This window comes from Podarcis filfolensis (assembly GCF_964270895.1).
Source record: "Podarcis filfolensis genome assembly, chromosome: 8".
Taxonomy (NCBI): domain Eukaryota; kingdom Metazoa; phylum Chordata; class Lepidosauria; order Squamata; family Lacertidae; genus Podarcis; species Podarcis filfolensis.
Genome location: NC_139611.1, coordinates 32,550,096 through 32,576,199, shown reverse-complemented (window position 1 = coordinate 32,576,199; position 26,104 = coordinate 32,550,096). Strand labels below are relative to the sequence as shown.

General features: G+C 40.1%; 1 protein-coding gene across 10 annotated transcripts in view; it reads right to left on the bottom strand.

The window, feature by feature from the left end:
• The window catches only part of PHKB (phosphorylase kinase regulatory subunit beta), a 130,392-nt gene that overhangs the window by 78,031 nt on the left and 26,257 nt on the right, over positions 1 to 26,104 (bottom strand). For all 10 annotated transcript variants that reach the window (XM_083626002.1, XM_083626003.1, XM_083625999.1 and 7 more), the window contains 4 exons: positions 18,161 to 18,260; positions 9,372 to 9,479; positions 6,196 to 6,276; positions 772 to 887 (listed from right to left, as the gene is read on the bottom strand). In XM_083626002.1, the coding sequence (XP_083482128.1) occupies positions 772 to 887; positions 6,196 to 6,276; positions 9,372 to 9,479; positions 18,161 to 18,260 (405 nt within the window). The remainder of the gene's footprint in view (positions 1 to 771; positions 888 to 6,195; positions 6,277 to 9,371; positions 9,480 to 18,160; positions 18,261 to 26,104) is intronic.

The window sequence follows — 26,104 nt, the reverse complement described above, 5'->3', positions numbered from 1 at the left end:
TACTGGCTGAACTGTTCCAAGCCCTGAACAGCTTAGGGTCAGAACACCCCAAGGACTGCCTCATTCCATACAAATTTGCCTAGGTATCAGAAGCCCTTCTATGGGTCCTTGTGCCAATGGAGGTTAGGCTAGGATAATCCAAAATTAGACCTTTTCAGCTGTAAAGTCCTCTTAGGGGGATTCATTCTCCAGGCAAGCATACCTGGTGGAATCCCTATTAAGTTTTTATTATTATTATTTGTAGTGTTTATTTGTTGCTTTTGATCACTTTATTATTCACCAGTGGGTTTTTTTAGGATGTTTGGTCTTAAAAAGCTGCCATCTTCTGCTTTATCATATTAATATTCTACAAATACAATACTTTAGTAAATATTGTAGGAACCATAGTTTTGAACCATTTGCTAAATTCACTTACAGATACCCCATCTGAAAGGAAAAGCAAAATCATCTTGAATTAGGGCTCCAATATTAGGAAACCTGATATGAACTGACCTCATCTGTACCTTCCAGGCTAATGCATGAATCAGAACTTAACTATCAACCTGATTTCACATTTCCAAATGTTCCATTGCAGCTTTGGAGAGAAAATTCATTTGGCAATGTGGCTTTGGAGAGAAGGTATGTTTTAACATACATATTTAAATAACAATTTTCATGTGGGTGTTGTTTTTTTAATGTACATTAATGTGGAAATGGAACAAAATGATTTTACAGATCAATACATGCAAAAGCGGCACAGACTGGAAACAGAAGGACTTGCCCACACCATACCTGGAGTGCAGTTCAGTACTGCCGTTGTTGTATTTGCTTCCTCTTTCCCACACACCAAAGTCGGGCACACGATATGCCCTTTCCACACAAAATACAAGGTTTTGTATGAAGGTCACCTACGAGAAAAAGAAAACAGAAAGGAGATGAAGGAGAAAAAAGAAAAACCTGAAATACGCCAATATTTCTTCCATAGTTGGATGCTACAAAATTTTCAGATGTCTCTGTTGCTCTTACTTTCTGATTCAGCATATAGGGCAGGAGTGGGGGACATTTTTGGCTCTTGTTGTCTGTATCATTATCTGCCACCACCCCTGAGAGTAATGTCATGATGATGTTAGATGACTGAGAGGTAGGTTGTCCCGCCCACCTGTCAAAGTCCCTTGTGCAACATTTGGAAGCTGTAGCACAAGGGGTTTTGCCAGACCCATGCTTGACACTTGGCAAGTACTGAGCACAGGGCTCGGAAAGTGCTTTCCGGCATTCTTGAGCTCAGCTTATGGTCAGTGAGTTCAGGTCTGATTTCTGCAGGGGTTGGCTGCAAGACTGAGTTCGCCATGGGGAACCTGGCTGCACGACCAATTCAGTGGGCTAGAATTCACCGCCCATCAGCTGAAGGGGTATGAGCTTAAGCCTGATTTCTGCAGGGCTCGGTAGCACAAAGCAGTTTGCATTGGCACACCAGTTAAAAGGGGGGGGGTCAGTTTTAGCAGTGGTTTCAGAGCAAATTGCTCTGTGCTATTGGAATAAGGCTTGCTCCCACCACCCACCACCCATCAGCTGATCAGTGCTGGAAGCATGCCATGCTCTAACAAATTGAGAGCTCACTTTAAGCTCCTGATTCTTCCCATGTAGCCATGTTGGTACCTGCCTATGATGGTACCTGTGGGAAGAGTGGGCATGGTTTTGGGGGAAAGGCTTCATGGACCAATATGGGACATCTGCTGGGCCACATCTGGCCTACAGGTCAAAGGTTCCCCACCCTGGCTATAGGGACATATAACTCGGTACTGTGTTGAGTTGATTGGTCAGCAGCAGTCTGTGCTATGGCAACTGCCAACTCTTTCTCTTCTCTTCTGCATTGTTGCCAGCAGAGGAGGAGAAAGATACACAGCTGCAACTGCTATAACACTGCTTAATTTCTATAAAGCACCCAGAGGACGCAACTGATTGGGCAGTAGAGAGGTGCCTAAATAAATCAATATTTTTCGCTGCTGAGGCTATTCTCCTGTCTTCCTTCTTTCTGCCTCTTCTGGTACCATTAACTAACAAACGAGTGACAGTTGTCTTGCCTAGTGGTTGCTGCTTTTAAACAACGCTGACATATAAATATCTTGTAAACGTGTTTCTGGCTGTTCGGGGGCCTATAGAAACAGAGATTCTACTGAACGGTCTAATCTTGTCCAGGAGCCCCACACAGAGCAGACACTTCCTAGCTGACAGCTTTGCAACCACCGGCCATCTGTCTGCATCTTGTTAATCCTGCAAGAAAACTACACAGAGCCTAAAACATACAAAATTGTTATTTTTCCTCTTAGGTTGGTGAACTTGGGCACTTAGATGGAAATAAAGGAAAAGTTGAAAGGCATTTGTAAATTATACTGGTATCATCCAACCTTCAGCTACTTCAGTATGGTCATCTTGCCCACTTTTTATTAAAGTTAATAACCAACCACTGCAGCTCCTGACTTTGGACCAACTTAAGTTTATTTATTGTAAATACTGCACATTTACAAACAAACTGAATTGAAATGAGAAGTTTTGTTTCTCTAGAAATTTCAGTGTACAAATAATTCAAGATGAAGTCTTGGCTCTGGAATTCCAGAAGCAGAATGAATCTTGTAGAATGGGACTGACCCCTCCTCCCCCTCCCTTGCAGACCTCCTAAAAGACTCTCCAGTGTGTTGTGAGAGTCTCATGAACACTCTGCTCACTCATGGTTCCCAATATAGGTGATTCCCTCCAGGAGCCATCTGAGTCACAAAACATTCTGTTCAGAAGAGTGCCCTGAGAAGCTTTCCAGGAGGCAAAGGGGACCCAAATGTCTCCTTCCACAAGTCTCTCCCCCCCCCCCCCGCTCAGTTGCTAAGCCATAGTTTATCAATACTCATTTTTTATTTTAAACATATACATGCCATTTCATATATGGAGTCCTGAAATGATATTAGGCTATAGACCAGGTTCATGGATACTTAACCAGGTATGGTACATTGTATACATCTGTTGCTTAAATAATAAAACTGGAAATAAGTCGCCCCCCCCCCCCCCCGTTTGTAAGGATTTAACAAAATACTGCTGTTCTATGCTGGGAAACAAACCCCATTAAATTTACCCAACCATTCAAACTTGCTCAGCATTTTCATCTACTACCAGAGGCAGCTCATTTACCTCCGAGGGAAAAAGGAGTAATAATGAATTGCTTCACTGCATTCAATAGGCGTAACATCCTGCACAAGTGAATTGTCTAAATGTGAAATAAAGGAAGACGAGAGGGGGAAGAGGTCCCAAAGAAGTCTTCAAGCATTAAAATAGACTCAGCTATACAGAAAAGGGGCAGATTCAAAGGAAGTCAAAACCAGTTCAGAGCTAGGAGCAAATTCAAAGTGTGTAACATCCAGCTGGGCAACAGAGTCTTATTACCGCCTTGCACAGCCGGATCAATTTCCATCACATGAAGAGGCGATTTGGTGTAGTGTAATGGATAAGAGTGCGAGCTGTGAACCAGTCAATCTTGGGTTCAAACCTCAGCCTAGTAGTGAACCTATCAGATGGCTGTAGGCAAGCCACTACCACTCAGTCCCCTATCTGTAAATGCCAGGATAGTTGTAAAGATTAATGAGGTTAATCAGCTGTGTCCAGTCAGGCGATTGGCTAGGTGAAATTTCTGGCAGTCGCTATATCCTGACAAAGATAGGATGGGGAATCCTAAACCTTACCTTCCAGAACTGGTGGAGGTGATGGTGGGGGTACTGATGTGTAGCTAACGGTCTGAGTGCAGGCTACTGGCATCAAGAGGGGCAACTCAGCTGGGTACTCAGCACTGAGTTAGATGGAGCACCCCATCAACACCATCAACAGATCAGGGTGGAAATCCCTTTCTCCACTCTTATCACACCATGTAGTGGTCACTAGCAGTTCTCACCTAGCAAATCTCACCAACCACTGTACGTAACTCAGGAGAAACACTCTGAACACACTGTTTAAATACTATTTGAGATGCAGGCCACATCTCAAATTTTGAGAAAGTGCCATGAGTGCCAGCTACAAAATGGCTGCTGTGGGGGCATGGCACAATGCAAAATGGCTGCCACACCTAAAAAAAACAAGCAAAGAGACAGGACCTCAAAATGGTATGGGCACGCTTCCTGATCTTTGAGGGAAAGGCGCCTACATCAGCTATCACCACATTTGCTCACACAAAGAAGCTCTATGCACCTCTCCTCTGCTTTGGGTGCACACATGGATCATGTTTGGAAACCCATTATACAGGCTGAATATCAGCTTTGCGTGCAATTTCAATCAGGAAATCAGTCCAGAATAAAATGCTGCAACCCGCAGTTGTAAATGGAAGATTGAATTACACATTGTGACCGCGAGATTCAGATTTGATTGAAACAGACTGTCAAAATTCTAACTTTGTTAAGACTAAAACCACATTTAAAAAAACCAGCATTCAAAGGGCCATTTCTGAATCTATCCATAAAAAGAAATGGTGGGGACTGTGAAATCTGTTGTGACTCATTAACAAGGACTTGCATGGACATTTTGTATGCATTTTGAATATGTACAGCTCCTAGCACAACAATAAGGGCATTATTCGTTATTAGTGGTAATCCCTGATACACATACATGTACACACACAAAACCAACAAAGTAAATTCCATAAAAGAATGCAAGGTTTTAATGCACAACTTGTAATACCACTAAAAAAAACCCCACTATTGCTGCTGAGATTAAGGCTTTTATATTATTTTGAAAGGCACTGATTATCTAAATCAATCTATATGGGCTTTAGAAGCAGCTGAAGGATGATGAATGAAAATGGTATGAAAGGAAAAAGTCACATTTAAATGACAGTTTGAAGTTCTACCAACCTATCCTTTATTTCCATGACAGCACCATGAATTCTGGAGAGAAGACAGATTTGTTTCACATTTGTTTCCCATCCCCTCTTCAAACAGTTCAAAGAGGGTAGCTTCCACAGGGTTACATTTTTGTTCTCACAACAACCCTATGAGGCAGGATAAACTGAGAATAGTGATAAACTGAAAATAGGAAGCCTGTCATAACTCCCATTGGCCTATGACAGCACGGCCAATGGTCAGAAAGAAAGTGAGTTGTAGCCCACCAAATCTGGAAGGTTACAGGTTTCCCCATCCTGGAGCTTCATAGCTGAACATGGATTTGAACCACAGTTTCCATATACAAAGCCAACACAACTAAGACTGAATGTCAAACAGAGCAATCTCTGCTGCTAGAATATTCTGAAATTGCAACAAGATATTTAGGTTAGATTACTGCAATATATTATACATGGGACTGCCTCTGAAGACAGTTCAGAAACTTCAGCTGGTGCAGAATGCAGTGGCCAGGTTGCTCATCGGGGCAAGACGGTTTGAGCATATAACACCAATCTTGGTCCTACTGGCTGCTGATTAGTTTCCCGGCCCAATTCAAAGTGCTGGTTTTGACCGATGAAACCTTAAACGGCGCAGGACCACAAAACCTCAAGGACTGTCTCTCCTCATATGAACTGACCTGCACCCTACAACAATCATCTAAAACCCTTCTTCATATGCATTCTCCATGAGAGGCTTGGAGGATAGCAAACACGAGAAAGGGCCTTTTCTGTGATGGCTCTCCACTTATTGAATGCACTCCCCAGGGAAGCTTGCCTGGCGCCTTTGTTACATATCTTTAGGTGCCAGGCAAAAGCATTCCTCTTCTCCCAGGCCTTTGGCTAATTGAGCAATCTATGGCATTTTAAACTGGGGGGTGGGGGGATATTTTGTTTGTTTGTTACTATGGGGTGTGTTTTTGTGTTTTTATATTGTAAACTGCCCAGTGGTCCTTGGATGAAGGGCGGTATAGAAATTAAATATATAAGTAAAAGGAAAAGTTATGGGTCACCACATATGATATTTTAAAAGCAACCTTGTGGATGAAACCTTAGATTTAAAACAATCCAGATGCAATCCACAGAACATCTCTTAACTAAGTTGTATGGAAGACAGACTAACCTGGTGTAGTTAGTGTCTAAAGCATTAGGCTAGGACTAGCAAAACTTGGGGAACCATAGAACACACTTGGTGACTTTGGTACATTCCCCTTTCTATCAGCTTAACCTACCCCATAGGGTGATTTTATGAAGACTATAAGAATACCTTCAACATGTTCTAATGATTCATGGGGTTGGTGAATTCATACCTCATCTGTATTGTAGATAATCTGCAAACCAGATGATATCATCTCAACTAGGTAGAGGAGGAACAACGACACAGCATTTATCTGTTAAAAGGAAAAAAGGACAAGAATGGTCAGACAGTAAAAGAAATGACCCTCAAAGCAAAAAAGAATCACCTATTATATCTCATGTTGAGTTTGTGCTCCCACTTGAATAAGAAGTCCTGTAGCAAAGTTGTCAAAAAACCAAAAAAACGGAGGTGGCTAAAGTGAAACTGTCAGAGTGAGGAGAAAGAACAGGAACAGATGGAGAATTAATGCATGTCCTGTACATGAAGGGGTATGTAAGCTAAGAGCTGTTGGCTTGCTCCTGTAATTAACTATCATCTGTTGAAGTATGGCCCATGGGAATATTAAAGCACACTTGGGGCATCAGGAGACGTACACACACACAATCAATGTTGCTTACAGCGGAATCCACACAGCATCTGTTTTAGAAGGTAAAAAAAAACTTTTACCTGCAGTTGGAAGTTGTGAAATTAAGCAAATTAAGTTGTGAAATTAATCTAGCTAGCTAGCTAGCTGTTTTTTGGTCTTCTGTTTTAAACAAGCAGGGATTTATTTCAGTGCCATTCGTGTCAAAATGCTTCTAGTAGATGCAAATGACAGTGCAGATGACAAAGCAAAAAGAAAAGACATACAGTGGAGGATATTACTGCATCAGGCAGTATACCCCCATCTCCCACCTTGTAAACAAAACATTCATGCAGCCTCCTGCAGAGGGAAATATTAGTCTCAATCAACTCTTCCGCATTTGATTAATAGAGTTTAAATTATATTTACGAAAAATGAGTTGTTTTCTTCTGTTAACATAATTATCTATTAGATATCAGCATCAACTGCCGTAGCACTGCCAAGATATTGCATCGTAGGGGCAAAAAAAAAAAAAAAGCCAAGTTATCAGAGAAATGAATGCACACAAAATACAATCATTTCACAGCAGCTAAGATTACATGTTGCTTATTCATGCACCTTCCATTTGGAGATAACAGAATAGTTTCAATTTATTTATTTTTTAAAGAATTGTAACCCTCCTTTCCTGGCAATTAATAACAATAAAATGAAGAACAAGCAATTAATTACAAACAAACATCGCTAATAAAATGGCAGGAATAAAAAGAGCAACTGCCGTTAAAATAGAAAGTTTGAAACAGCAACAACAACTAAGCAGATTATGGTCTGGTGCCGAAAAATCATGAGAGGAGGCACCACGCAAGCAGCCTTGGGTAGGGCATTGAGGGTGCTACTACCAAAAAGGCCCTTTCCCCATTTTCCAACCACTTCACCTTGATGGGGGTACCAGGAGGAGAGTGTTTGAAACCATAACAATCTGGTTTATACAGGTGCATGCCTCTTTAAGCACCCAGTTCTAAGCCATAGAAAAATGCAAAGGCTGAAACCAACTGTGCTGACTAGGGCTGATGGGAATTGAAACCCAAAACATCTGGAGGGCACCAGGTTGTAAATGCCAGATAAAATGCCAGTAGTTATTCTAAAGGTGATGATATGTATTCTGACTAACCAGTCACAGGAATCACTGTTTTATGCTCACCACAGGTTACATCCAAAAATCTTTATGATTATGGCCACATTCATGCCATATATTTAAAGCACTATGCCACTTTAAGCAGTCCATGGTTTATCCCAAATAATCCTTGGAAGCTGTAGTTTAAGGGTGCTGAGAGTAGTTAGGAGACCCCTCTCTTCAAAACAAAACTACGATTCTCAGAGTGGTTTACCAATCAATCCCTTTTCACAGAGAACACTGGGAACTGTTGCTCTGAGAAGGAAATAGGGGTATCACAACAACTCTCCTCACCTTTAACAGACTACAACTCCCAGAATCCTTTGGGGGAAGCCAATGTGACTGCTTAAAATGGTGTCACAGTGCTTTTAAATGTGTGGTCTGAAGGTGTCCCCAGGCTGCCCATGCCTAAGGGGTATTTGGACTCATGATTCCTTGAAAGCCCCCCTTTGAAACTAATTTTGAAGCTGAAGGAAATCTCACAAGCACTTTGAGCACAAGATTGGCATGCCACAAAGAAGTAAGTCCAAATTTCCACTAGAGATGTGCAAGACTCTGGTTCCCCTGGAGTAGGTCTCTAATTGAGATGCCAGCCACGGGTTTGAAAACGGCAGCTGGACCATTTTCTGAAAAGTGGTCTTAGCTCTGCTGTTCTTGCAACAACATGTCTATTCCTAAGAAGTACATCAAAAAATCTAAGAAGTACATCAAAAAAAGGTAGACAAACAATGCCAATAAATGGTGATGACTAAGTTCGATGTGAGAAGGCTGGTTGAAGGTATCTACAACATTCAGTTCAGTTCCTTTGTTTCAGCTACTGGCCATGACAAATGATAAAGTAGAATACTAAAAATAACACAATAAAACACATCAGGCAGTAAACAAAGAAATCCACATAAAAGAAAGCCTACAATGTATCAACAGCTCAATGCCAAACTAGGCTCAGCAGCAAACATAATGATTACAATCTGCAATACTGTGAGTCAAAGTAATTTTGAAGAAGCTTGCAGTCAAGGCAAAAGTAGCCATTCTAGTGAAAATTTCCTCATGGCAATTATCCAGGAGAAACTCTAATTTCCATTGGCTGGACAAATAAATTTCTGACCATAAGCAAACATGACAAAAGCAGGAAGGAAACTGCATTTGTAAATCACAGAAATGTGAACTATGAAAACCAAAGCTAAAAATTAAATGAAAAAGCAGTATCAGAGTGCATTAAGTCCTTCTTATTAATTAAGCTGTTTCCTAGTAAGTGAAGCTACAACATGTACAAAATTACAGCATACAGCATCAGATGTTCTCAAATTTTATTTATAATACAAATGGTTTTTTAAATATATATACTGAAATTACTTGCTGACAACAGCTTGTGTTGCTTCAAAGAAAGCAACTTTTGGCCATTGTAGTGCTATTTTATTCAATAAGATATACAGCAGAGAGTTGGGCTACAAACAGCTTGCTTTATTGGTATGTTAAAGCGGGAAAATCAATTTGCCAAGCTCCAGAGTTTGGCACATCTTTAAAGAACTCTGGTCTTTAACTGAGCAGCAGGGGAAAGGAACAATACTCAAAGCCACACAGTCCCTGAAGTATATTTAAGAATTTAATTTCATACCTGAAGATGTCCATATTCCTTGTGGGACAAGACTTCATCACCTGTGTGGGCACTGAAAACAGAATGGAGGCATTTGGATGGCTTAGGATCTTGCTTATATTGTTGAACCTTTAGAGAGAGAAAACAGAGATGATACTCCTAAATAAATATACAGATTATTATGTTTCTATCATGAAAGTATCACAAGGCACTGAAGATTATAATTGTTGGATTAACTTTTTTTATCAAACAAAAACCCCATTATGCAATGTAAAACACTATATTCTAAATATAAAGCTAATTCTAAAGATCACCTACTGGAGCGGTAAAACCCATATTCTTACCAGTCTTATGAATAAGAGCCAGACAGCAAAGGTGGCAGGATCCATCTCCAAACATAAGCTTTCTTCCACATGATTGTTAAGGGTCCAGAATGGCCTATCACATCAATGGACTGGAAAGCCTTCCCTTTCTATGCAATTTCCACATGGCAATGGAAAATGTGGCATTATTATTATTATTATTATTACTTTGGCGAAAACCACTGATTTCATTTTGGGGTCTTTCCTTCCAGCTATTTTTATATCGTCCCACTAGAATTCTCACTACAGAGAGATCAGAAGCAGGTCAGATTCCCCTGTCTTTCCACCGTTCCCCTTTTTGAAGGAGAGCGAGCTGAGTGGCAAAACCAATATACCCTGTGGCGATTTCAATGTGAGAAGTCCTTTTAAACCTAGCAGTCTAGACACTTCCCGACTCCCAAAGTGAGTGGGGAAGGAAGGGGTCATGGAAGCCCAAGGCCTTCTCTGGATTGCTCAGGATTATTTTTTTAATGATTCCCCCCCCCCCCTGCAATCACTTCTCAATTCCCTCTGTGCCCCTCTAGCCTCGTGCTATGGTCTCCCATTTACACATTTTTCACCTGTGGCCCCCATGGAATATCCTGGGGGGCCCCAGGGGGCCATATGCTCCCCGGTTGGGAAACACTGGCCTGGAACCTAGCCTGTGGTTTTTTTCCTCCCCACATAGAAAGTGTATAGAGAACATAAGGTATTTAATTAACTGAGTGGTTCATCTCATTGATCTTTGGTGCAGGTGATGAAAATGAGTAATTTTGCTACCCTAAGAAAGGTAGCTATCTTCACTAGACAACTGACACAAATGCTTTATCATCACAATCAGGAACTACACTAATCTCTTCTATGAATCCATCCATCTTTATTATTGTTTAACCACAGACAATTCTAACTTACTTGAACTGGCACATGGAAAGTAATAAATCCTGGGCATATGCAATCAACAGAAAAAGGCTGACATGACCAAATGAGGTCAACCACCATCATTTTTTTAAAGTCAACAAAAGTATACCCCTGTAAAGAATACTGATATTTGTAAATTATACAAAGCACGTAATATCTGCAAAAAACTAAAATAAAAATGTAGAAGTGTGGAGTGCTCCTTCTGAGGATTCTATGAAATCTTGCCCTTTTCCAGGAGATTCCATTAATGTTCCATTCCCCAGTTTTCCATTTCCTCCAGTCAGCATTACATACCCAATGAGTGTGCTTGGTTGTCAATGGGCAATTTGCCCCCTTTTTGCATATTTTTTTAAAAAAAATCTTCTGCAAAATTTGGCATTCCAAAAGAATTTCATCTTCCCAATCAACACCTTTTGTATCATTTATTATTTATATGATTTTCTTTATTTTCAGTGTGTACACTCCAACTAACAATTACGCAAGGTGGCTTACAATAGAAATGTAAAAGCAGTATCCAACAGCAACTTCAGCAAAAGCACAGAGCAATCAAGAATGTGCTGTGTTGCCACTCCACCAAAAGGCAGTAGCAGCCATAATACATCACAAAGAGCCTTCAAAGGTTTATTTCCGCTTTGTTGGACTATCTGCATCTTAGATTACTAACCAGAAACAGCTTTCAAAAGGTGACCCATCCGTTACTCCTCAAATAAGATATGTATGTATAGATAGATAGATAGATAGATAGATAGATAGATGATAGATAGATAGATAGATATAGATAGATGGTAGATAAGATAGATACTACACTAAAAAAAACATGTTTCAGTACTGCCCACATCAATGTAAACAACATTACATTTTTTAAAAAAGCTCCAAACAAACCAACAACTTCTTTTTATTTGATCAGGGTCATGTCTCTTGGATTCTGTCATAATTATAAATTATAAGCTGTGCCTTAAGTACTTTGGCAGAAGTACAAGTATTGTGAGGAATGGTTGAGGGAGCAGGGTATGTTAAAGTCTGGATCAGAGGAGACGGAGAGGAGATATAATATCCATCTTCAAATATTCTGCTCCAGAGGGTAGGACCCAAACCAATGGATTCAAATTACAAGAAAGGAGATTCTGACCAAACATCAGGAAGAACTTTCTGGTGGTAAAAGCTATTCAAAAGTGGAATGGACTCCTTCGGAAGGCAGTAGACCCTCCTTCCTTGGAGGTTTTCAAGCAGAGGTTGGATGGCCATCTATCATGGATACTTTAGTTGAGATTCCTGCATTGGCAGAGTATTGGCCTAGATGACCCTTGGGGACCCTTCGAACTCTACAATTCCATGATTCTATATATTTATTTGTCAAATTTGAATCTTGCCTTTCCAACAAAGAGTGCTCCAAGAGGCTAACAATAATAAAACAAATACGATACAAGATTATATAGAAATAATTGACTAATTAAGTCACCACCGCTTAGGACACAACTCCTCCTCAGAATGATGCCACTCTACCTTACAAAAGACATTTTAGTTTTTCTAACCTCCACTGAGGACAAGGCTCTTTCAGCAGTTACTAAGTTCTCTTTGCAAATATATTTAACACAAAAGCCTGCATACTCAAAACAATGCATTGGAAGTGCAACAGAGAGCTGCTTATTCTCCAGTTCCAGAAAATGCTCTTGGCAGCTTCAGTTCTGAGATCAACATTGATCTTTTTTTCATACCAAAGACATCTCAACATGTAAAGATTGTATCAGTTTAGCAAAGCAATATGGGCCTCAAATAATATTTCAGTGCTCTATCATTTGTATCTCCCTCTAATACACATGAGATCAGAGCTTAAAAATTTCAAGACAACCATTATGCAGAGGGAATACTAAGTACAAAGGTATAAAAAATTATTTAGAAAAAGAAACAATGAAGGAAACAGTATCAAGGTCCTTAAACTCTGAAGCTGTTAACAGACAACCAATTTAAAAATACTAGGTAAAAAGGCAAAATTGATAACCTTTAATGATTAGGGAGGCATGCTATTTGGGGATTAACATAAATATTACAGGATTAGTATAAAGCAGGAATGAGGAATCCATGGACCTCCAGATGTTGGTATACTACAATGCCCACCATGCCAGCATATCGGCCATGTTGGCAGGGCTGATGGGATTTGTACGCCAATGACGACTGGAGAGCCACAGCTTCCCCATTCTTGGTATAAAATGAAGAAAAGCATTTAACAAGTTTTGGACAGATGCCAGAAAATGTGCTGGTTTGTGTGTGCGCACATGTGCAAACACACACACCACAAAGATTACAATATTATGTACACTAGGCAAGTTGCATTAAATTCAGTGGGACTAATTTCTAAGTAAGCAGGCACACTATTGGGCTAAGGGTCCCAGCCTGTTAGAATTATCCTTACACTTTTTTATGAGGATTTCCAACTCTCATGTTCAAGAAGAAGAAACATATACCTAATAATCAGAAGTGGATCTGAGTGAGGTTCGGGCTCAAAAGTACAGAGAAAATGGTTTAGCAGTATGCTGCCTTAAATCAGGTCCATTGAGATACACCTTGGGTATTTGCTAGAGCACTCATGCTGTAAATAAATGATGAAGAAGAAGAAGAAGAGGAGGAGGAGGAGGAGCAGGAGGAGGAGGAAAGGTCCAGATCCATCTAGTCTAGTATGGCCTGTTTTGTTCTGAATGTTGTTGTTTAGTCGTTTAGTCGTGTCCGACTCTTCGTGACCCCATGGACCAGAGCATGCCAGGCACTCCTGTCTTCCACTGCCTCCTGCAATTTGGTCAGACTCATGTTTGTAGCTTCGAGAACACTGTCCAACCATCTCGTCCTCTGTCGTCCCCTTCTCCTTGTGCCCTCCATCTTTTGTTCTGAATAGCAATGGTATTTTTAAATAACAGGGTAAAGGTAAAGGTAAAGGGACCCCTGACCATTAGGTCCAGTCGCAGACGACTCTGGGGTTGCGGTGCTCATCTCACTTTATTGGCCGAGGGAGCCGGCATACAGCTTCCGGGTCATGTGGCCAGCATAACTAAGCCGCTTCTGGCGAACCAGAGCAGCGCACGGAAACGCCATTTACCTTCCCGCCAGAGTGGTACCTATTTATCTACTTGCACTTGACGTGCTTTCGAACTGCTAGGTGGGCAAGAGCTGGGACCGAACAACGGGAGCTCACCGTGTTGCGGGGATTCGAACCTCCGACCTTCTGATCGGCAAGGCTCTGTGGTTTAGACCACAGTGCCACCCGTGTAATAACAGGGTAGGTGGGGTTAAAAAAAATCACACCTATGACCTATCCCACAAAAGGATATGGATAAAATTGGATAAACCCTCAAATATGTTGCCTTGAGCTCCTTGGAGAGATTATATATAAAATGTGATAGATAACCTGTATATCTACTATTTACTTAATAGCTATCCATGCATTTTTGTTATTCCTATTTGCTTTGGAATTGCTATCTTCAGCATGGCACTGTGCACCATCAAATAACAGCTTACAGAAAGAGTTTAGCTTATGCTTACCAAAAGCTTAAAAGCTAAAATTAGAGAAAACACAGGACTGCAAACTCAGTTCACTTGTGCTATTCCATTTATGATTAAGTGAAGCTTATTGCAGGCATCTTCAATCTCAAGATATTGACATTGCTCACATACATAAAATGAAAATATAGGCCATGGTGTAACTATTGGTATATTAGATTACTCCTTCAAAATTCATCAGATATGGCGAGATGAGTTGGATTTTTACACTGCCATGCTGTAAATGACTGCCACCATTAGCACAACTGGTTACCTCTTTGTACTCTGGAATGAAATTAGTTCTACTGTAGCATAACATTTGAAAAGATCTTTCTTGATAATGATGTGCAATGTCAAGCCTGGGTAGACAAATTATAGGCTTGTTAAATAGCTCTGCCATCAACTAATGAATACATTCACTTTCCTATTTGTTATCATTTTAATGCATTCTTTTCTTGGCAGAGTATTCTCAGGTTAGCTGCATGCATAGGTATCTCAAAGACTGAACATATGGAGAAAGTGTGTGTGTGTGTGTGTGTGTGAGAGAGAGAGAGAGAGAGAGAGAGAGAGAGAGAGAAGGGGAGAGGGATTCAAATAAGACAAAGAAATATTTTTTCCCAAAGTCCATAAATGGAAAAGATCAATTATGAAAACTGAGCCATACAGTGATATTTCTATGAACACCCAGTCTGCAAGATATTACCCAGGTCAGGAGTGCATCCATTTCCCTAGCTGGAATGTTCAAACAAAATCCACTTGAATGTTGGCATCTAGACAGCAGGTTAAGGCTAGTTGTAAGACTGTGGAGGCCCAGCTTCAGCCCCACAGGGAAGGTTGGAGGCAATTATCTGCCGAGGCTGCTTTATTTGGCAAATGGCCATAGCTCAGTCGTAAGGCAGATACGCTGCATGCAGAAGACCCCATGCAGTGATTGTGAAGAAGCTTCTGCGTGAGGGAAATATCTGAAAGACTGAACTGAAAAGTAACAGTAACATTAGGGAATTAATGTTACTGTTACTTTTACCTTTGTTGACTGGAGGGAGCCAGGGGAGACAGAAGACAACTGGAGTGGAAGGTATTACATTGATTTTTTCCACTATATCATACTATGGCCTTGGAAGGATATAACAAGAAAAAGAGACCTGGAGGTCAATTACAGTCTCCAACCCTGCTAATTCTAAAACAATATAAAATTGACAACTTCATGCTAGGTAGTTCTGGCACCCTGGCATCCTCCCTTTCTACATTGATGTACCATGATTAACACAAGGTCGAGTTTGTTTCTTACGGTTCACTTTATTACACTGTTTAAAAATATATATATGGGGAGGGGTGGGGAAGAACACCTAGAAAAGTGAAAGGCTTGGGCATGCCTAAAGTAGCTTTTTGATCCCAGCTTTTCTGCTCGTGATAAAGTACTAGCGGGAAACTAAGACTTTAAAAAGTTATTATATGGGAACATCCTTCGTTATCTTCAAGCAATATCCAATAATTACCCTTCAGGAACAAGTTCCAGTTTCATTACAGGGAAAATGGTCTCCACATACAGAGTAAATGGAAGGAAAGAAAGTTGTTCCATTTCTGAAGAGCAAGACAAGATCCTCTTGGGGACATGAGCTCATAAATAATCTTTCCTGAATTATCTCTATCAAAGATGTTTGCACAGCACCTTGTCAAATCAACCCATACAGAAAGGAGAGAAATACCTTACTTAAAGGAGACCTTGTCACATTGAATTTTTCAAAGCAGATAGATAAATAAAAGACATGTCAAGTGAATCATTCTTTTAATAGCATGGTCTGAATTCATTCTTAAAGTTCCATGCTATTTTTTTTTAAGGTTTAATGAATGGGGACAATGTTTTTTTTTAAAAAAAATATACAGTCATACCTCGGAAGTCAAACAGAATCCGTTCCAGAAGTCCATTCGACTTCCAAAACGTTCAGAAACCAAGGCGCAGCTCCTGCAGCCAATCGGAAGCTGCGGAAGCCACTTTGGATGTTTGGGTTTGCGGCATTCGGGAGCCAAAACGTTCGACTCGCAAGGCATTCAGGATCCAAGGTACGACTGTATTTGTTATCCCTTAAGATCTTTTCCCCTCACATAACTAAAGAGATGGCAAATGTGCAAAGATTATTAATCTCTCCCAAACAGCGTTTAAAAGGAGATAAATTAAAAGGTGAGCTCGTTTGCTAGTTCATACAAGTCAACTGCATTGGACAATGTTGTTCTGAGGACATGTTTCCCTCTCTACCGACAGAAAAGTGTTGGGATAGCCCCAATTGTTCAGTGTGTATCCCATACACAAATGTTACACCACAATATAGTTTATTGATTATATATTTATTAAATGTATTTTCCCAAGTTGGGATTCAAGGTGGTTTACATTTAGAACCAGCATTAAAATACAGTTTGCCCTGATAGCCCAGTGATCAGCATCATCTGCTCCTAAGTTTTCAAAGGCCAGTCTAAACAGGAAGGTCTTAGCCTGCCAGCAGAAGGATAACAAAAAAGAAGCAAGTCTAAACACTCCTTGGGGGAAATTCCACAATATGGCAGTAGCTGCAGAAAAGGCTTTCTCTCATGTCACCACTAACCATACGTCTGATGTTGATGGGACCAAGAGAAGGTGCTCACCTGAGGATCTTAGCACCTGGCCAGGTTTGTAAAGGGAGATATAATATTTACAGTAGCTTGGGCCCCAAAGCCATAAAGAGCTTTAGAAGTCATAACCAGCATTTTGAATTGTCCCTGGAAATGGACCAGTTGGCACATGTTGTAACCAGAATGGCAGAAAGATGCTTCCTAACACTAAGAATGGCTGAGCAACAGAGGTCATACAAATTCCTTTCCCAGGTGCTTTTAAGAATGCATTGACATTTATTGAAGGTGATTTAAAATCTCAAGAATCCTAGTTGGCTGCATGGCTCAGTCAGTTCCAACCATACAATGTAAGCTAATTTGTACAAAAACGCTGCTGATGTAAGTAGTCTACTCATGTGAGCCATATAACAAGGTTGGAGCAAAAGCAAACAAAATCAACTTCTCCCTCCTAGAACTGGAAAATGCCACTTTTCAGTTCACAGAAAAGAGCAGACTATTCACATTCCCTGCTCCCATCTGTACGTCGCTCACAGAACAGCCTTGTAAATGGCTCCCACAAGTCGTTGTTGTTGTTGTTTATTTATATCCTGCCTTTTCCCCAGACTAGGATTCAAGGCAGTTTACACAAATTAAAGCAATACAGATAAAACACCAAAGGCTAAAAACATATAAGATAGTTAAAAAGCAATTAAAATATAATAGAACTAAAAGAATATAAAAACAGATCTATTAAAATACAGAGAGTAAAAACAGCACAGCACTATTTAATAATCCTTTCCTTAAAAAAAAAAGTCAGTCCCCAAAAGACTGTTAGAATAAAACAGTCTTCACCTGCTGGCTGAAAGACAACAAGGAGGGAGCTTCTAGTGTCTTGTCAAAACCAGTTTTCGGGGGGGAAATTTCCCAACTCTATAATTTGATAGTCTATTTATTTATTTCATGAAATTTACACACCACTTGATCGTAAAAACAACAAAGCTCAAAGCAGTTTATAAAAGGATAAAATAAGAAAATCGGGGGGGGGGGGGAATACAACAATCCTTTAAAGCATACCAAAGTTAAAATACCAAAACAGTTGTATATGTTTTCCATAGTGTTCCAGCTTGTTTTGCATTTTCAACATTACTTAAACCAGCAAGCTCCCGTCTGTTGTTTGCTTAAGTTCCAAGAGCAACTGAAAGATGGGATTTCTGTCATATATTCAGTTGTTCATTTACAACATCAGGCACTTCTTCGCCTTCAGCTTTTAAACGCATTGGGCCCAGAGCCTGGGAAGTGACCTTTCCTAACAGGCTGCATTGTGGCATTACACCCACTGCCCTTTTAATTTGATTCCCAGTCGGAACATTTTTAATGCTTACAATTAACTTAATCCTTTAGAATTAAGTGTGTGCTTGTGTCCACATTGCAGAGTTTTACCTTATCAGCCTGGCGCATGTAGCAGTAGAGAATTCCTCGCATACATTTTATAGCAGAATGCTCCAGCTCATGGGTCCTTCCCTTGTCATCATCAATACGCCTGGGTAAGAGAGATAACCCGTGAAACAAATTGGAAATGCATTCAGAAGGAAGTAAAAGGTACCAGCATCCCTTTCCTGATAATTAAGTATTAAGAATGCTTTATATAGTGGCACCAGCAAAGTCTGATACACTCGGGCCTTATCAACCTTGCCACAATAAAGCCAATAGGTTTTTTAAAAAAATAATAACAATAATAATCAAACACTATGTCTAGGTTTCAGGAAATGAAGTCAAATAAAGGTTGCCCACAAACTTGATACCCTTTTATTTGCTAGTTTTGATTATCATCATCATTATTTCAAGGTATTACTTGCCCTTCACCATAAGGTCTAGGGTGAGTTGCAACAATTTAGAATACAGTACTAAAAAGTTTAAAACAAATTTTAAAGAAAGTAAATCCAAATAATTATGAATCATCAAAGGGCAAGCAGAAACAATATTTTTATTTGACAAATAACTGTGACATATTGATGGTTTGCAATGTTGCTAATCATTTCTAAACAGTATGAAGTGAGCATAATGCATCAGATTCCTTTGTATTACTTCTGGGGACAGTACTGTGAAACAGGCCATTGCATCTTCTGCCTCTCATGCCAGTATGATTCGCAGTGTCCTTACAAAAGCCTTGCCCTCTCATTAAAAGGCTCCACCCACCTGGTGTACTTCAGTGTCATCATAGTGTTAGGGGTGGTGTCATGCGTGATTAAGGCATTAATACAGTTAGCTGTCACCTTAATACACTCAACGGATTTGCTCAGGACACTTAGAATGCCAGGAAAATTAGCTTGCGGAGTGGCATTCAGCCTTCAACATACACACAAACATACGGCTCATCCCTCCTCCTTGGCCTGTTAATGCAATTACTGTATAGCATGTGAGCTCCTTAAAATTTAATGCATTACCTGGATTACCAATGGCTCAGAAAGTGGAAACCAAAAATGACAGGAGAAAATATGTGATGCATAGAGATATGCAGGATTAGGGAACAATGGCTGATATGCAGACTTATAGGGTTGAAAGTACAATTGAGCCATTTTATTTGTTTATTTATTTAGAACATGCAAATCTCAGACTGAAGACCCAGAAGGCTCTCAACGCAGTTTGCAAAAAGATGCACAGTACTGGGACTGCCAAGTGCCAGCAAGCAAAGATGTGCCTTCATCATGGGATGAGTGAGATTAAACTGCACTGTCCCCCATTTTTGTCCCAGATGAGAGATGTCACCAGTGGAAGCTGTGGCCTAGTAGGTGGTGGCCGAAGGGTAAAACAAGGATGGGGACAGAAAATGCTGCTGGAATAATGCACAGTTATTGCATAACATGGTGGACACACCATGTTATTGACACTCCTGGTATTATATTCACATAAAATATAGACGGTGGTAGTCTGCTAGTGCCTGGGAGACCAAATTTCGAATTCCAACTTGGTGATGAAGTTCATTAGCTTGCCTGGGGGCCAGTCACCATCTCTAAGCCTAAACTACCTTGAAGAGCTGGAGACGTGGAGACCATGTATGCCTCATTGGACGAAAGGTGAGATATAAATGTAATAATTAATAACAGTGCCCTGCATTAGTAAATCTTAAGCACCAGGCAAGTTAATAATCACTGTTGCTCTACTATATTGGAGGCTGGGGAAACTGAGGTTCGGGGGCTAAATGTGGCCCTCTGGGTCTCTCTATCTGGCCTTTATGACTCTCTGCAGGCCACACTCACTAGCCCCAGCTTCACACCCTTCACAAGTGTCTCTGCATGTCATAAATATATGTCTGTGAAGTGTGATAATCTTTCTTGCCTGGATAGAGACTGGTGTAATGTGTGCAGGTGCCAGAAACCTCCAACAAACATAGGGAATCTGACTTTTGTACAAAGGACCTGCATCCATTGCTCTGCCCACTTTTGCCTCTGATCCCTGCGTACCACTAGCATGCACTGCCCAAAAGTTTCTACATGAAGGAATGCGATCCTTGGGTTGAAAAGGTTTCCCTCTCTCTGTGCTACATGAATGCTTTCAATCACCACAGTGTAAGAGAGTCTAAGGCCAGAACTGAGTACTGTGCAACTGTGCACTCACTTTAAGACTTATTTCAATACTACTTGTGTGAGCTGTGCAACAAAGGTGGAGAGAACACACAGGAAATCAAAGCAAAAGCTCTCAACGAAGAGTAGGGAAAGCTTCTAGGAAGATCTTGTTTCTTTTGACAACATAGAAAGAAAAAGTAACATCTGCACAAACCTTCAGATCATCGCTACCTAGTTCTGCATGAATTCCATGGGGAGAAGGAATTAAAGCTATAATGAAAGGAAGATGTCAAGGATTCCTTCCAGAGGCACAAGTAACAGAACGCAGGAGACATTCTGGCTACCTTTTATTCACCAGTTTTAATATGTTCAGTAACTGCATTTATTACTAAGTGTTTTATAATATTTTTAGAAGCAGTGGAATGAAATTAAACATATAAATTCTAAAAGCTGACATTTCTATCTTGTAATTAAATGGAACTCCTTAGGAGGTACTCTGCTGGTTAAGAACCTTTGGGTTTTGATTTGCAGTTACCAAGGGTACTTCAGACAGAGCTGTCATTAAAAAAAGAGAATAGGACAGGCTTTAAAAGGTGAGTAGGTTCACCAAGAGGAAAAAAACAGTCGGAGGAATCAAACAGTGGCAAATGAATATTTCAAGAGAAGGCACTGATAGAGCTATCCAGCTTTCAAAAACAACAAAGTCTAAGTTTAAACCAGGAAGAAAAAAAAGATTTCATTGGCATATAAGTTGTTTGGCACAGAGATCATCCACACTTGATGCAAAGTCTGTGCAGGAAAACAAAATTATAATTAGCTCTTCAATGAAAATCTAGCAGAGCTGGAGCAATGCTCAAGAAGAAGAAGAAGAAGAAATTATCTCCCTACTGTGTGATGCTGACTGGATATAGGAGTAAATTATTCAGCATTCCCAAGTCATTTTTCTTCCCTCATAAATATATCAGTTAAACTAACACCACCTTCCTGTGTAGCACACATTAGACAAAGAATGCAGAGTTTGATGACCACAGGGAAGTAGTATTTTAAGGAGATAAACACCTTTTTGAATGAACCATAAAGAAATTTCCAAGCATTAACCCAATTGTTCTTCATATCATCAGATTCCTTGGTTGCTGTAGAATGGTTTATCCCTGTCTAAGCTGTACTGGAAGCAGAAGCAAAATCTTCCCAGAAGTCCATTAAAGCACACAATATTCTTGAACAGGTCATTGCTAACGTATGGGTGTTTTATTTTTAAAAAACCCACAGACACCATCCAAAACTACAGGCAGACGCAAAAAAAGACATGGTTGTATTCAATGTTGTACGAAGTCAAAGTAATTTAGCAGTATACTTGTTCTGCTAGCGAAATGTTTTGCACTAGCAGAACTCAGATGCACAAGAGAATGCACAAGGGTACTTGTGATTTGTTAACTTTACTGTGCAATAGATCGCACAATCAGTTTGGGGATGGGCCATAGTTCAGCAGTAGAACATCTGCTTTCCATGCAGAATGTCACCTGTTCAATCCCTGGCATCTCAAGGTAGAGCTGGGGGAGACTCTTGCCTGAAATCCCGGAGAGCTGCTGCTAAGTTAGTGTAAACATACTGAGTTAGATGGATCACCAGTACAACTGTTGCACTGGGTTCCTCTGTTGCACAACATTAGAATTCACCTGTCCACTAGCAGACACAGAATATTGAGCTACAGCCATTGCATATAGAGTGTGGAAATTGTTTCAGTGTAGCTTTTGCACCATATGGGTAACATCCTTCAGGCCGTGTGGAAAGAGTTCACGCTGTGGCTTCTCCACATACCATCACAGTGACAGTTTCTGGGAGTGGAGATGCTGACATGGGGAGGAGTCACTGTAGTGATCTAGAGATTTGATCCCATGCCAATAAGGTAATGTGAGAAAGGCCTTTAATATTCATTTGCATTCCTTTATGGATATGAGAACACTATCTGAAACTTGAACCAGAGACTCCAGGCAGTGCTGACCTTCCTGGAAAGGCTCAAATCTTTGAAATGGCAGCAGGTAAAGGGCATACTGGACTCCCACTTTAAACCCTGACAGTGGTACTGAAAATCTGACATTTGAAATAAAGTACAAAATTCATGAACTGCAATAGGGCATGACCTCAAATAATTAAATAAATGTTAAAAGGGATTAATAATTCAGTGGGAAGCATGAGCAAAACCATACTGGCAAAGCTCTGGATACAAACCACACTTGAATCCCCAAAATGGTACATGCATAACTTCTTCAATATGAAGGCATCCTTCAAAGAACATGAAGGTCGAACCTATTTAAATGAGTAGGTAGTGGGAATTGGAAGAGGAAATTATGTCTATAAAAATGATACTGTGAATGGCACCAGATATTTAATCAACCACTAAATGAGGCTGGGGCTTCCAAAACCATATATGCTGATTTTGAACACTGAATGTAAAACGTAAATTAAAAGGATAACAAGTGACAAGTGTGCATTATACCATGCTAAAGAAGATTTTGATAGAAAATTATTAAAGTTTGAAAATACTCTTAACTTGAGGTAGGGGAATTTCTTTTAAGTGTAAGTTAGAGTAAATTGGACAAAGATAACAGGTGAACTACTAGATTAAATTGCATTTTAAGAGTTTGTAGAAAAGGTTGCATTTTTTTAATATAGTAAAAATGACAATCTATTTCTGTGGGAAGTGTTGAAATATGTGCTTGAAGACCTCAAATTCTTCCAAATTAAGAATCAAAATTGTACAGTTAAAATTAGGTGAATGAAATCACCTGCCCACATCTGCCAAAATGACACACCATTTCAGAGAACCCACAGGAACTCAAGTTTAGCTGCAGATCAGGGGTGGGAACAACAAGCAGTTTCAGCTGAAACAGATACGCAGGAAAAATAGAATATTATCCTCCCAGCCTTTGGAGTCAAGTTACACCACGAGGTCAATCAAAAATTTGTTAACTTTCTACAGGTTGGCAGCATGAAGGGAAAACACTAGATTATGTGTTTTCCCTTCACTCTGCCAGCCTCCCAAAGGCAGTTGCCTGCCCTCGGGACTGAGTGCTTGATCTAACTTCTTGGACAGGATAAATTAAAAAAAATTAAAAAATTGTCCAGTAGCACCTTAGAGACCAACTAAGTTTGTTCTGGTGCATGCACACGAAAGCTTATACCCAGAACAAACTTAGTTGGTCTCTAAGGTGCTACTGGACTTATTTATTTATTTATTTATTTATTTATTTATTTATTTATTTATTTATTTGTGTCGTCTGCGTCAGCCCAACATGGCTACCTACTTGATTCTTGGACAGGGAAAGTCACATAACTAAAAAGGTTTCAAAATTATGTTTCCAGGAGAATACACATAATCTCTTCTAGTCGTTCTGGAAAATGCTCATGAAAAGTAGCATGGCCAGACTGAGTGTTAGGCCAACACAATGGAGAATTTAGAACTACTGTCTTGTCTGTGAAACAAAAAAGGAAGTTGTCTCTTCTAGGAAGACAGGAACACAGAAGTGTTAAAAGGTATACAAAAAACAAGAACACAGAAGCATTAGTAAAAGGTACATGTAGCAGGTTTCAAATCCCAAGTGATCACCAGTAAATCCAAACATGACATGAAACCAACAGCCATTGTGTCTAAAAGCACACTGGTATTCAGGGCTTTAGATGCATTTTAAACCTCTAGAAATCCATAAAAGCTCATGGGTCAGAGGAAACAGAGGACTGCATAACATGTTGTGGAGAAACAAGCTTTTAAGCAGCCACTGTGGGATACCCAGACAATAATTCAGCTGTATGTGTGAACACAAGACACACTGATTTGAATCATTTAATCATGGGCATTTGACCTCAGGCAAATACCTGTGCCTCCCACAGATATTTGTACTTGTGACAACAGCTCCCACTTCGTGCTTCCACACATGGCAAACATAAGGGTGCACACCACTTTGCTTTAGTTTGCATTACCTAACAGAATTAAAAAGCTGAAAGATGAATGGCTTAGCCAAATCAAATCTCTGATGATGTGTAGACCACTGATCCTCTCTCTCTCTGCTTCTGGGCTCATCCACACTTCCGCTTGTCCAACCACTTTCCCCTGGTGAAAGCCGCTCTTTACTGCTGAATGAGAGCAAATGTCATTCAAGTTTTCTGCAGATTGATGTTTGTTCCAATTCAGCAGCAAATAGTGGGTTTTCCCAGGGAAAGTGGCAGGGCAAATGGAAAACCACTTAGACCCATGCCTAGAAAAGGAGAAGCAGGAAACCTGTAAGACCTGTGCTTTCTAGGCATGGGGCAAGTGAAGTCTGAATGACACCCTCCTTGCACAACCACACATGTACTTTCTCAAGCTGAAGATGGAAGGCATGTAAAGAAGGGACTCTTGTCAAGTGTTCAAAATCCATGAAGGAAACATATTAGAGGTCCACAAACTCATTTCCTAATGGCTCTTCCAGTTTCTCTCAGACTTTTTAATCCATGGGATCAGTCCCCAGCCCAGCTTTAGTTGCTTCTAGCTCTTCCTCTTCTCTCCCAAAAGTTGTAATGAACACAAGAAGAGCCTCACTGCATCAGACTCAGTGGTCCAATATCTGGTTTCCCACAGTGGCCAAACCAGTGTCCTCTGGAAAGCTGACAAGGACTTCCTCATCTGCTCTAACCCCTCAACACCACCTTTTTGCTGTGCTCTCCTCCAACCTTAGAATGCTCTGGCCCAAATAACTCCACCTGCAGCAGCTCAGGCCCACCACTTCCCCAAGGCACAATCCTATGCTGCCCTGGGAGTGTCTGAAAAAAAGAACCATCTAGGTGGAGTCAATGAGATGGTTCCTTCTCACATGAATTCCACTCATCCTCCAACATTCTTTGGCAAGAAACCATCTTACTGGTCCTGCCTGAGTGACGCATTCATTTTCAGAGCCGAAGACCTCACAGGGTAGCAGCTCCAATACTACTACAGCTGTGATTTAGTCCTCTGAACTGCTTCAAAGGAAAACAAACTACCAAACTTGGGAAAGGTATGCTGGAGCCCTTGCACAGCTCGATTATCATCCTATTCATCTCATTTCGTTAACTTCTGTTCCATACTTTATACACCTGGGGAGGTAATTTGGTTTGAATTAAAATTATAGTTAAAATAGATCCTATTTTATAGATGAAAAATATTTATTGAACACTGATGCACTGTAAAACTAATTCATATTTTAAAGTATTCTCACTAGTTACTATGGTAACACCACCCTGTAATGAATCTTTCTATAGCTACAATTGCTCATCATTTATAATTTAGACAGTTTCATCATATTTAATTATGCAATGTAGTAAAGTATCATACATTAATTATGATACATTTATTTCTGCTTTCCATTTGATATGTTCATCTCCTTTTTCAAGACTGAGTTGTTTTCCATTATTTCAATTTGCCATTAATTTCTGAATTCTAGCACCAAGGCACCACTAAAGATATCCACTGAGCCAAAATCATACAAAACAACAACTTTCAACTATGTGTAGACAACAAAGCTGTTTTTATTCATTCTTACATAGGTGGAAGAATTAAGAGCAGGAACTGCACAAGGACACATTTTGACTCAAAAGGTTTACAGGTTCTGTTCAGAAATACATTGTTTGGGTCAACACAATGGGCCACAGGTGGAGGACACCACAACTGAATGTGAACCCACCTAAGAATGCGAACATAAACACCTGCAAAACAAACAAACAAACAAAGTCCTCTAGGGTACCTGGGGGAAATGTTCTATTTATTTATTTCATAAATTATATTTTGATTTTCACAAACATATCCTCACAA